This window comes from Thyridium curvatum, assembly GCF_004353045.1.
Source record: "Thyridium curvatum strain D216 chromosome Unknown NODE_52_length_296666_cov_86.205578, whole genome shotgun sequence".
Lineage (NCBI taxonomy): Eukaryota > Fungi > Ascomycota > Sordariomycetes > Thyridiales > Thyridiaceae > Thyridium > Thyridium curvatum.
In genome coordinates this window covers 199,922-212,047 of record NW_022156807.1, presented here as the reverse complement: position 1 = coordinate 212,047, position 12,126 = coordinate 199,922, and the positions used below count along the sequence as shown (strand labels likewise).

Sequence of the window (12,126 nt, the reverse complement as noted above, 5' to 3'; positions counted from 1 at the left end):
ATGCGCGGAGTCTTGGGGATTATTTTGGTCTGCTTGCAGTGAGAAAGAAGGGAGAGAGGGAAGAGGTTATCGATTTACATTGTGCGCGAACAGCCAGGAAAATCAAGCTCGAACCGATGTTTTGGCTTCCTTGGTTAATTGTACCAAGGAAGCCGCCGGAGTTCATGAGCAGTTCGTCCGGATCTCCACCTTGAAGTCCGAGAAAGCTGGGGCATTTCAGAGATGTGGATTACCTACCGAGCCTACCTAGGTACTTGTAGTGCCAAGAGCTTCTGGAAAAGTCTCTCCCTACTGCGATGTACTTTAGGAGTAAGGGCCCAACATTGGTTCCTGGGTAACTACTTGTACTTATCAAGGTTGGAGGCAGGCGAGCGTGATGTCATAAGACTTTCTCGTGTCGTGCCTGTCGCGGTAGCGCGGTAGGTGCTTACCTTTGGTACTTGTACTTGTGCGGACTTGTGTAGGGCTCCCATTTTGGACCCGAATTGCTCGCTGTCGGTGGATGAGAGGGCCCGAACCAGCCCTTGCCCGAATGCGATGCGGCCGAGAGCCGGGGCTTGTCGGCGGAGTAGCGCCTGGGCTGCTACGTGCTCCAATCGCAGGGCACGCCATTCCGCCGTTGCATGCAGCCACGGCACCACCCTTAACCATGAATCGTGGGCTGGAAAGCGAAGAGGTGGGGGAGCAAAGAGGAAAGAGGTCTCTCAGCACATCGTATACCTATCCCAGCACGGGTTTCATCGCTATCGGGGCCATCTTCTTAAGAACGTGGTCGGTGCTTTGGTCAGTCATTGTCTTTGATGCTTGGATTTTCAATTGTTCGATAGCTTGCGCGGGATTTGCATGTGTTGGGAGGAGGAAGAAAGCCGTGAATCTGTTGAAGTTGAAGTGGAGGCACAGCGGGAAGCAATCTTGGGCCATCATCTACTTGTATTGGCAAATGATGTAAGGCACTAGGTACCGAAGACACGGACTCTCGGATGGTGCGGACATGGAGTTTTTTTGCAGAGGATACCTGTTGGCACTAAAAGTCCGTCTAACGTCGCTATCATGCCGGCGTGGCCCGTCCATCTGCGTCGTTGATGTGGCATCTGCCTTTTGAGTTGGTGTGATCGGCTGCAAAAGGACAAGCTCCTACTCCTGAATGTTCCAATTGCCGGAGGCATGTGGTGGCTAGTGGAAGGATTGCGCTACAGTTCGCTACACAAAGTATCAAAGTCAGGATGACTCAGTCTGGCGCACATGGGAGATGGGACGGAGCACGCCGTGGCCACGGCTTGCTCAACGCCAAGGATGACAGGACGGAACAGGTACGTGAAACGGGTGCCTGGCGGCAGGGCTGGCGGAATGGACAGCATGTCAATATCTTGAGATCATTCAGCGACACGAGGCCGCGTGTTGGGTAGGACACAATGAGATAATGGCAATTTAAAAGGCCCCAAGGTGTCACCGAGTTCAACCACTTGAAACATCAGCCACAGTCGAGCAACATCTCTTTCGAGGTTAGCAGCCACCTGGACCTGAAAGGCAACCTTGAAAGTTGGATGCGCCAAAGCAAACCCCTGCCCAGGGTTTCGTCAGCAGTGGCCGGGTTGGACGGAGGCCTACAAGTATTACATGTTTCGCAGAAGTTGCAAGAAAGTCTTGGACTTCCGCTCCGCGGCATGTGGTGACTTGTCCTCCGTTTCAACGTTGTAGCCAGTCAAAACTGGTGCGAGTTTTCAGCTAGGCCAGTATCTGACTTAACATGCGAATACGCGCGTTTTCGCCTGACTAGGTAGTTGCCCAACTTCTTACACCTCTACATCTATGTCGCGGGCTCTGGCAGTAAAAAAGCCCTTCAGCAACTTTCTGGCAGACTTCCTGTCCTGTGGGGTAAAGCCAGGCAGCGAGAGAAGTGGCTTGCCAAGGGCCCTGAGGTTTGAATCGTCCAGTCTTAGTTCCATCCATGATAGACATCCAACGAGTCAACTCGTGACGCATTAGCGATCATCTCGTAGCGGTGCTCGGCGACTTTAGGCTTGCCGGTCGTACAATCTGTCCGATTTTCCACCTAGCTTACAGCACCACTGGGGCCCCTCTAGGAAGGACCGAACACTCAAGGATCGCTTTCCGGTCCCCGCGGCCCATCCTGTCAGCTGCCAAATCCACCCAACCTTCCAGCAAACTTCCTCCCCAGCTCGACTCGTCTGGCCTGCCCTCCTTCAGAGGAGACTCGATGTCATTGTGATATTCTCTTCTCACCTTTGTCCCCTTTCGACTTCTTCCCTTCGTCTCTCCTTCCCCTCTACGGTTGGGGTTATGCTATAGTCTCCTTATTTCGGCCTCTCGATTCGACATCCGCCCTCTCTTCTCGGCCCTTTCCTGTCTCTATCTCTCTGGCGCATCTATTGTGTTCTCAAGCTCACATAATATCGCAAACTCTAATCCGCCAAATATCCCCCTCCCCCGCCACTGCGCGCTCCTCAGCCTCGTCCAGCGGCGCGCCGATGCATCATCTTTCGAACGTCGTGGGGTAAACCAGCATTCCCATCTTTTTGTCCGGCACCCTCTACCCTCTTGTCGCCACCACAATCCGCCATGGCTAGTACTGGCCCTTCTCCGTCGCAGCCGGCACCGCCAGCGGCGCACAAGCCGAGCCGCATTCTGGCTTGTGTGCTCTGTCAGCACCGCAAGATCAAATGCGACCGTTCTTTTCCTTGTGCCAACTGCTTAAAGGTGAGTAGAAAGGACGCAAGTCGCCTCCCAGGGCAACATGTTTCCCTTTCCCCCAATCCCCAATCGGAGCAGCCCCGCCAACCAGATAACCCGTGATTGCACCAGGCCAAAGTCACTTGCACACCCAGCACACCGGCGCCGGCTCGGAAACGTCGGCGGCCCAACCAGGATCTCCAAGAGAGGCTGGCCCGCTGCGAGGAGCTCTTGAAGGAGTATGCGACCGCAAAACCCGAAGACGGCTCGAGCACGAGCAGCCCGTCGCACGCATTCCCCGAGCGCGAAGCCCTGATGAAGTGGAAACCCGCGGGGAGACTCGTGCGGGAAGAGACCGGCGTCAAGTTCATGGACTCGTTCCTGCTGACAACAGTCTACGATGAGTTGAAAGCGATGCGCGACATTGTCGACGAGGACGACTACTCCATAGACGATGCGACGCCCGACGCCAGTATCTCGACCCCAGCCGACGAGAACAGCGATCTTCTCATGGGCAGCGACTTCCCATCAGTCGACCTGGACGATTATCAGCCAGCTCCTGGACACATTTTCCGGTTGTGGCAGATCTTCTTGGAGCGGGTGAACCCCTTGACAAAGGTCATCCACGTGCCGTCGCTACAGCCGTACTTGGTTGAAGCGACTGCCGGCTCCAAAACCGTGCCAAAGGACATCGAGTCATTGCTCTTCGCTATCTACACCCTGGCTACCGTCTCCATGACGCCCGATGAGTGCCAAAGTCTCCTGGGAATCCCAAGAGAGATGGCGCTACAGAAATTCTCGGCTGGAGTGCGGATCACGTTGAGTCGCGCTGGGTTTTTGAAGAACCACACCCTCGAAACGCTGCAAGCATTGGTCATCTATCTGGTGAGTGAGCCAAACTCCTGGATACGGCTTTTTCTAATTCTCATTCTCCTCTTCTTCTTCAGAACATGTTTCATCTAAATTTCGAGCAGATATCCCTTCAGAATCGCTACAATCCACATGCCGCGTGGATTCTGAACGGCGTAGTCATTCGGATTGCGCAAAAGATGGGTCTCCATCGCGATGGCGAGGCTTTGGGTCTGACGCCGTTCGAGACGGAAATGAGGCGGCGAGTCTGGTGGCAGATCCTCATGCTCGATACCAAATACGCAATGCTCTCTGGGCTGAACTACTCCCAACTGCCTCGCCACTGGGACACGAAAGAGCCCAAGAACGTCAACGACGCAGATCTCTTTCCTATGGGGACCGAGCCGATCCAGGACAGGGAAGGCCCGACAGAAATGATCATCATTCTCATCACTAACAAGGTGGCCCGTTTCTTCAACGAGGTTCCCGGTATGGAACCCATCATGCTCATGAGCTATTCGGCGGAGGCCTTCAAGGGAATCGACGGTGCCCCGACCAAAGAGCACATCGACTCGTATCGCCAAAAGGTCGGGGAGTTGGGCAAGATCCTGGTCGAGACGATCGACCGATTCTGCGACCCGGCGGCGGGCCCTTTGCACGAGATGGCGGCCGACATCAAGAACGAAGTGATCGAGAAGCTCCAGTTGCTGATGCTCCCCCCGCAAGAGCAGCAGTACAATGACGAGATCAAAACTCCCAACGACAACGCTTTCAAGATTGCGGTCGCCTCGATAGAGCACGGCATTGAACAGGAGTTCAGAACAAAGGATCTAGGGTTTGCGTGGTTTTCCAGGTTGCACTTTCAACAGAATCTCTTCCAGTATATGGTGGGACAGCTCTACTACCGGACGAGCGGCAAATTAGTGGACAAAGCCTGGGAGGTTGTTCCCGCGGCGTACGACATGTACCCCGACTTGTACGATATATCACGCAAGGGCCACTACCAGACGGCAATCTTCACTCTCAAGGCGTGGCGAAAGCGGGAAGCAGTACTGCGGGAGCGCACGGGACTGCAGCCCGAGACCCCCCGTTTCATCAGCAAGCTTTCGCAGCTGATTCCGCAAGAGGAGATCAAGTCCGAGACTCCCTCGACGGGGCCTACGCCAGCGCCGGCGTCAAAGACGCAGGCCGAGAGCGACAAGCAGTTTGTGATGCCGCAGCAGGACCAGGCGTTTGACAACCTCCTAAACAGCTATCTCGACGTCAACAGCATCGACTGGGACATGTGGGGCAACATGGTGCCGGCCAACTCGGCCATGGCGGCCTTTGGCGGCTTCGGGATGGGTCCGTCGACAGAGTGGTAGTGCCGGGAGGAGGTGGGCCAAATTTCGGGGTTCGCAGTCCCGAGTGTACGACTTGGTGCAAGAATGACGATGGGATGGTCGGTGTTCCGGGCGCACGTTTCTTGGCTTTGCATCTATGCGTCGGGCCCTCGACAAGGCAGATCTAGGCTTTGGTATTGATGCGTCTTTCTTTCTTGACGGAGTTTGGGGTCACTTTTTCTTGGTTTACATGGTTATGCTCCCCTCTCATAGAAGGGTTATAGGTTATACAGAGAGCGGACTGACCCGCGGGCACGGTGCAAAAGGGGGGATTTTGGGTTGAGCGGAGCGGGCAAGTTGTTTGTCAGTGTATGATTTTGACTATGGGGTGGTGGTCCTTTCGAAAAGTTGTCCATTTTGCAACTTTTTCAAACCTGTTTTTGGCACTGATTCGCGAGGTTGATATGGTTGCAAGAGGCATCCCTTTCTCTTTTTTTTTTTTTGGAGTTTTTCTAAAGAGGTCGACAAATCTCCCGCCAGACAAAAATAATGAATACCTATTCGCATTGCATACATGCACGGTACTGCTGTTCAGAATCAAGGGGACAAACAAGACTTGGGCGCAGATGAGGTGAGCCAATGACTCGTCAACGGCGACGCGTCGACTGTCGTTGCACTCGTCTCTCGTTGTGTAAGTGCTTGGATCATGCAGCTTCGCGTTGCAGGCTCATCGGACTTCGTACACTAGGCTTTATTCGGAAGCCCAGGATGCTTCACTTCAGCGACGATCTTGAGCGACTCGAGAAAAGCCCGGAATGCAAGGTCTTTCTGCGTATAGGATTACATTGATGCCTAACCACGATGTTCAGGGACAGGAATCCAAGTAGTCATGGAATCTCATTTGATCGTACACTAGACTCTGCACAGAAGTTGAAGGGTGTAAGCACGGAGAGATTCCAGTGAGAAGGTGGGCGGCTTCTTGTTCAGTGGCTGCGCGAGAACACCCGAACCTCCAGAGAGCGACTGATGCGTGGTTGCTAGATCTGTTGAGCCCTCGAAAGGCCCCGAGAATCGGTGTTCAAGACGCCGGGTAGACTCCCGGAGTATTGGCGGAAATGCTGAGGAAATGAAATCTCGGTATGGCAAACCTTCATCGGACAGGAAACGTGCTGAAGCCGAAACCTGTACGTTCAAGTTGAAAGAAGCCGGCAGTAGTGGGGACAGGGGGGGATGTTTGGGCACGGGCTCGGGGCCGAAGCGTGCGAGAGGGCACACTGCTCGGGTCGAAAAGCACGTCTGTAGACCCGAACAGGCGTTGGCTTTCTGGGGGAGCGCACCCGCGCACAGGCGCCATGCGGCCGAGCACACTCCCCCAAAGTCAATACTGCCACACCCCGCGCGGCCAATCACCAATCACGCCGGCGGAATTACACCTTGGCTGCTGGAGCAAAGAGTCCAGGGACGGGGACCACCCAGGCCTACAAGCTCAGCAGACCCCCCGGGGTGGGCATCTCGTGCCACACGAGCTTCCGTCCCAGTGGGGAGGGTCCGCCGCAAATGCCCATCATGACCACTGTCGAACAAGCGTCAGCACGCTGTTTTTTGTGATCTAGGCTGTTCGGTGGCTGATTATTAGCGCTTGTTTCTGATTTGCAACCACCCTTCCCGCTGCGAGGCTCCCTGTGCGAACGAACGCGTGGTGTGTGTGTGTATTCCGATGACGAGGTTAAAGGGGGGTACATGGGTAACGAGTGACACATGGTGACGGGATTGGGTTCTTCTTTTCTTTTCTGGTGGCTCTGCCTGCCAGCCATGGACGTAAATAAATACCACGCCCGTCCATTCTCCATCCTTGGGCGTCGGACAAGAAGACGGCTTTCAAGATCCATGCAGATGTTGTACTTTATTCTCAAGTGTCAAAGTCTCAAGTGTCGTGTAACAACAATCAACTGACAGCGGGCACATGCAGCAAGCCTAGTCGGACTACACGCCATCGCCACCATCAACGCTTCTCCCTTCAACTGTCGCCAACTCTCGAACGACTGGACATCTGACCAGGACAAACCCTCGGAAGTCTGGCTGTGATCTGGGCAATAAGGAAGCCTCAGAACCACCAAAATGTTATTCAAACGAGAAAAGAAGGTCGCCGACCCGGACCCGGTAGCCGCACCGGGGGAGGTGCCGCCTTCCGGCCCGGAGCCATCAGAGCTCGAGAAAGGCACAGAAGCCCCGAAGGATGCCGAGGAGACAGAGAACCCGGATGACTATCCTCAAGGCGTCAAGCTCGTCCTGCTCTTGGTATCCGTCTTCGTCAGCATGTTCCTCGTCTCTCTGGTACGCTTGCGCCTGTCCCCCTTCCCCTTTCGAAGACCTCTGGGCAATGAGCACTGGGCGTTTCGACGGGGAAAAAAAAGATAAGGGATACATCTAACAGCCTGTCTAGGACCGATTGATCATCTCGACCGCCATCCCGCGGATCACCGACGAGTTCCAGTCGGTCACGGACATCGGCTGGTACGGCAGCGCTTACATGCTCACGTCTGCCGCGTTCCAGCTGCTCTTTGGCAAAATCTATACATTCTACAGCGTCAAGTTCGTGTTCCTCACCACCATTCTCCTCTTCGAGATCGGCTCGGCGGTCTGCGGCGCGGCGCCCAGCTCCACGGCCTTCATCGTCGGCCGTGCCATTGCCGGCATAGGAGCCGCGGGTATCTTTTCTGGATGTGTAAGTCGCCTCCCCCCCTACCTTTTCTCTCTTGCATTATGCAACGTCGTCCAGAAATCCCTTCTCTCACAAGATTTTCGGTGACAAAATAACGAGAATTACTGACGGATTGGAACCTCCCCCCGCGCACAACAGATCGTCTGCATCGTCTTCGCCGTGCCGCTGCACAAGCGGCCCATGCTCCAGGGCCTCTTCGGCGCCATCTTCGGCCTGTCGTCCGTCATCGGGCCCCTCGTCGGCGGCGCCTTCACCTCGCACGTCACCTGGCGCTGGTGCTTCTACATCAACCTGCCGTTCGGCGGCGCCGCCATGGTCCTCATCTTCCTGCTGCTGCGCATCCCGGACCGCGACACGACCCGCCAGCCCACGCGGGCCAAGCTGTCGCAGCTCGACGCCGCGGGCACCGCCGTCTTCGTGCCGGGCGTCGTGTGCCTGCTGCTGGCGCTGCAGTGGGGCGGCGTCAACTATGCGGTGAGTCTTGTCTGTCTGCAGTACTCCCTCTCCTCTCCTCTCTTCTCTCTTCTCTCTGATGAAGGAAAAGAGAAGAAAACAAAAACCCCCTTCATGCGCTGACCTTCATTCGTCTTTTTTTAGTGGGCAAACGCTCGCATCATCGCCCTGCTCGTCCTGGCGGGCGTGCTCCTGATCTCCTTTGTCGCGATCCAGATCGTCCTCCCCAAGACCGCCACCGTGCCTCCCCACATCTTCAAGCAGAGGAGCATCTACTGCGCCTTCTATTCCTCCTTTTGCATCGGCTCGCAGATGATGATTTTCGGTACGTAGAAAGAGAAAACCGAGTCCTTAGCCTTGCTGCTGCAGCAACGCCGATTGGAAGTCTCAGCTGTTCCTTCTCCGCTAACGAGGACCACGCAGTCTACTTCGTCCCCGTCTGGTTCCAGGCCATCAAGGGCGTCTCGGCCGTCGACTCGGGCATCCACCTCCTCCCCATGGTCCTGTCCATGGTCGTCGCCTCCATCACGACGGGCATCCTCGTCTCCCGCATCGGCTACTACACGCCCTTCATGATCGGGGGCGTGTGCCTCATGTCCGTCGGCGCGGGCCTCATCACGACGTTCGACGTCGACACCCCCGCGGCCAGGTGGATCGGCTACCAGGTCCTCTACGGCTGGGGGCTCGGCTCGTCCTTCCAGGCGCCCAACCTCGCGGCGCAGACGGTGCTGCCGCAGCGCGACGTGCCCGTCGGCACGGCGCTCATGCTCTTCGCGCAGCTCCTCGGCGGCGCCGTCTTCGTCTCGGCGGGCCAGAACGTCCTGAGCAACGAGCTCATCCGCCGCGTCGCGCGCATCCCCGGCTTCGGCAACGACCCGGGCCGCATCCAGCACGCGGGCGCGACGAGCATCGTCGACCTGCCCCCCGCGCTCCGGGGGCCCGTGGTCAAGGCGTACAACGACTCGCTGCGCGTGACGTTCGTCATGGGTCTCGCGCTGTCGTGCGCCGTGCTGTTCGGCGCGCTGGGGCTCGAGTGGCGCACCGTCAAGAAGCACCAGATCGCGGCCAAGAAGGCGGCGGCCGCCGAGGAGAGAGGGGCGGGGGCCGCTGCCGGGGCGGATGTCGGCGCCGGTCCCGGGCCGGCGGCGGAGGCGGAGGCGGGCGGTGAGATCGCCGCCGCCGAGACGACGGGCACGGATGGGAGTGAGAAGGCCTCCGTGCCGGAGGGACAGAAGAGCTAATTGAGTGCATCTTGGGCGTGAAGTGTAGTAGGATGTTGCTTCTTTTGTGTATTATACCCCCCCGCCCCCCAGCCCTGACTGCCCGAGCCTCGCGGCTTGCTCACTCGCTACGACACTGTTTTGTACTCAAGCGTACGGAAGCAGGACCTGGAGACATAGAGACCCTACTCTGGCTGCTAGCATAGCATATTAGACTACTTAATTGATAATTCCACTTTGTCAAACGATACAAATGAGTCCTGGTGCCAATATCCAAGTTTGCTTCCGTGAATGTGTGTTGTGGTCTCTACTCTTGTAGGAGTCTCTGTGAGATTTCTGAAAGCTTACCGTTTCTGGAAGTTGTAAGTCTCAGCTAGCTGCACATCTGTCTGCTGTGGTGATGGAAAAGTTACATTACAAGATCGGCTGCTTCGAGTATTACCAACCTAATACGCCTTCGTATGTACGTATTGAACCTTTCGTGGGCTCATATGGAGAACAAAACCCCCTGATCAGAAAATCCAACAGCCGAAATGGACTGTTCCTTCCCGGGCGTACGTAATAACTTTGTTAGCGGATCGGCCAGGGGTGGTGACTCGACCTGGTCGACTCGAGTCCAAGCCATGACCACGCCAAGAGCACTGACAGGAGACCAATCCCGGCAAATCGCCAGGTCCCTCTCACCGCAACTGTCTTGTCTTGCAAATACGCACGCGGGTCTCAGCTGTCAGCTGTCAATTGAGTCTCGACTGGGAAGCAAAAAAGGAAAGGAAAAGTTCAGGGGGGAGAGAGACCTTGTCCGGAACCACTGATCAACAGCCGTGGCGAGACAGACAAGCTGCAACGTCAGCCATCCAACCACCGAGCTGCAGTTGCAGGGTCTCGGGTAAGCCCGTCTTTTTCTCGACTTGTAAAAGCTAAAGGCCCAGAAGTCTTGGTGGAAGCGATCAACCGCCAAGGTACACCAGGGGGGCGAGTTCGCCAAGGACAAACGTCCCCTTTTTTCCCCTTCTCTGAACCCACGTGGGAGTAAGCATCAGGCCTGTGGCAGAAGGAGATTTCCTGGTCATGAGAACTTGGAAATCCCCCATGCTGCCAATGACATCAAGGATGGGCTTTGCGTTATGTGTGTGCGGCCCTGCGAGATTAGCTAAGGAGGCTGGGGGATGTGTGCACATGTGAAATTGCGAGTTTCCCAGTTATTGGCGCACCATCTCTATTTTAGGCGCCGGGGTCTCAGGACGCGCAATTGGGGGGGCGGATTTCCTCACAATCAGACAACCAATCCCTTTGGGACTCATTATCCGACGATACGAGTTTTCAGAGAGAAACACAGACACGCGGGAATGTAGACCTTGGGAGCGATCTCTCGACTTGGGCCCAGTGTTCTGTCATACTCCGTAAGCTCCAGTATTGTGTCTCAGGGCGCAATCTCTCAACGGATACACAAAGCGGTGTGAGAGAGAGAGAGAGAGAGAGTATCTGTCTGGATTTGCCCTTCTTGCCCGCATGGATGTTGAATGAGAGCGGCAGATCGGCACGGACTGGCATTGGGGCAGCAGCGAGAAGTAACTGCTTCGTAGAGTCCCGAATCCCCATGCCGATAGCCGCCCGGTTTGCAAGAGAAAGCTCGTCAACCCAGTCAAGCCAGTCCGTCGTCTACTGGTGCGAATCTGGACGAGCTACTCCGTCCGCATTCTGGGGCCGCGCAGTGATCTCGCTTCTCTCGACGAACGAACCCCTCATTCATTCAAGGTATGCCAGCGCGGCTGGGGCGATAGATGGGCGGATGGAGGCGATGGAGGCTTGGTGGGTTTGCTTGCGTCGCGGGGGACCTGCATTAGCACTAGCCAGGGACGTGGAACTATGTCGTGGCGAGCCTGTTCTCTTCTCCCAATCCATCATGGCCAGAACCTGGCTACTTGTAGAACTCGTTGAGCCTGTGCACATCAGTGGCCAATGCCGTCTCCTCCTCCAACAGCTGCTTCTTGTCCTGCATGAGGTGTGGTTGCAGGAGCACCATTCCCTCGGAGCAGGCAACCCCAGCCCTCAGACAGACAGATGTGTACGGAGTCGCACGCCACGGCGACCCCTTCTCTTGGCTGTTGCTTGTCGACGAAACGGGAGCGAGATTTCAAGACTGATTTATTCGCGACAGGCTCGTTAGCTTGCCTGACCCCTTCTCCAATTGTATCGCCATTGGCCAGGGGTGGGAGGCACGCCTTGCTATCGTCGCATAGCGGCCCTGAATTGCCTAATCTGGTGAGCTATGCCTGTCCGCGCCGACCAGGCAGGCAGGCAGTCCAGCCTGTGCTTGTGCTTTGCTAGCTGCCCATGGTGTCGTGCGCATTTCCGTCGATGGCCAGACAAGTTGTGTACAGTAGGTACACTAGGATGCAGACATGCGTGACATGGGACTCCGTACAGAGCTGGGCTGGTATCACCACAAGTGGATATTGGTCATGTTATCATCATCACTGTCGGCAATTGACCCCTTTCTGGCGTCATACCAGAGTTCTTAGCTTTGGGTCCGGCTCGGGGGTCTCTATCTCGAGCAGAGTACGGAGTAGAGCATATCCAAGTCTAGCCTTGTTCAGCTGCCTTGGTCTGTCTGGACTTCTGTTGAGGCTTCTAGTCTCCACGCGAACTTGGAGCGAGACGACGCACAGCACACAGAGATCAACGCTAAATAGCAGAGACTTCCGCTGCGCATAATAGAGCCAACAGAGCCAACAGAACCAACAGAACAGCACCAAGATAGAGGTTGCATGAAAGGACGGCGCGCCCGCAGTAGGGCCGGGCTAAAGGGCTTGGGGCGTCGCGCTGCTGGCCATTCCGCCCGCTGCAGGCCAATCACGGCCGCGGTTTA

General features: G+C 56.2%; 2 protein-coding genes across 2 annotated transcripts; both read left to right on the top strand.

Moving 5' to 3' along the window:
• Positions 1-2,580: 2,580 nt before the first annotated feature.
• On the top strand, positions 2,581-4,904 carry E0L32_008155 (uncharacterized protein; the record flags this gene model as incomplete). Its single annotated transcript, XM_031142978.1, has 3 exons — positions 2,581-2,718; positions 2,824-3,576; positions 3,666-4,904. 3 exons carry the CDS (start codon positions 2,581-2,583, stop codon positions 4,902-4,904), a joined length of 2,130 nt encoding a protein of 709 aa, XP_030992660.1.
• Positions 4,905-6,980: 2,076 nt separating this feature from the next.
• On the top strand, positions 6,981-9,278 carry E0L32_008154 (uncharacterized protein; the record flags this gene model as incomplete). Its single annotated transcript, XM_031142977.1, has 5 exons — positions 6,981-7,196; positions 7,306-7,587; positions 7,723-8,058; positions 8,182-8,362; positions 8,407-9,278. 5 exons carry the CDS (start codon positions 6,981-6,983, stop codon positions 9,276-9,278), a joined length of 1,887 nt encoding a protein of 628 aa, XP_030992659.1.
• Between the last annotated feature and the right edge of the window lie 2,848 nt (positions 9,279-12,126).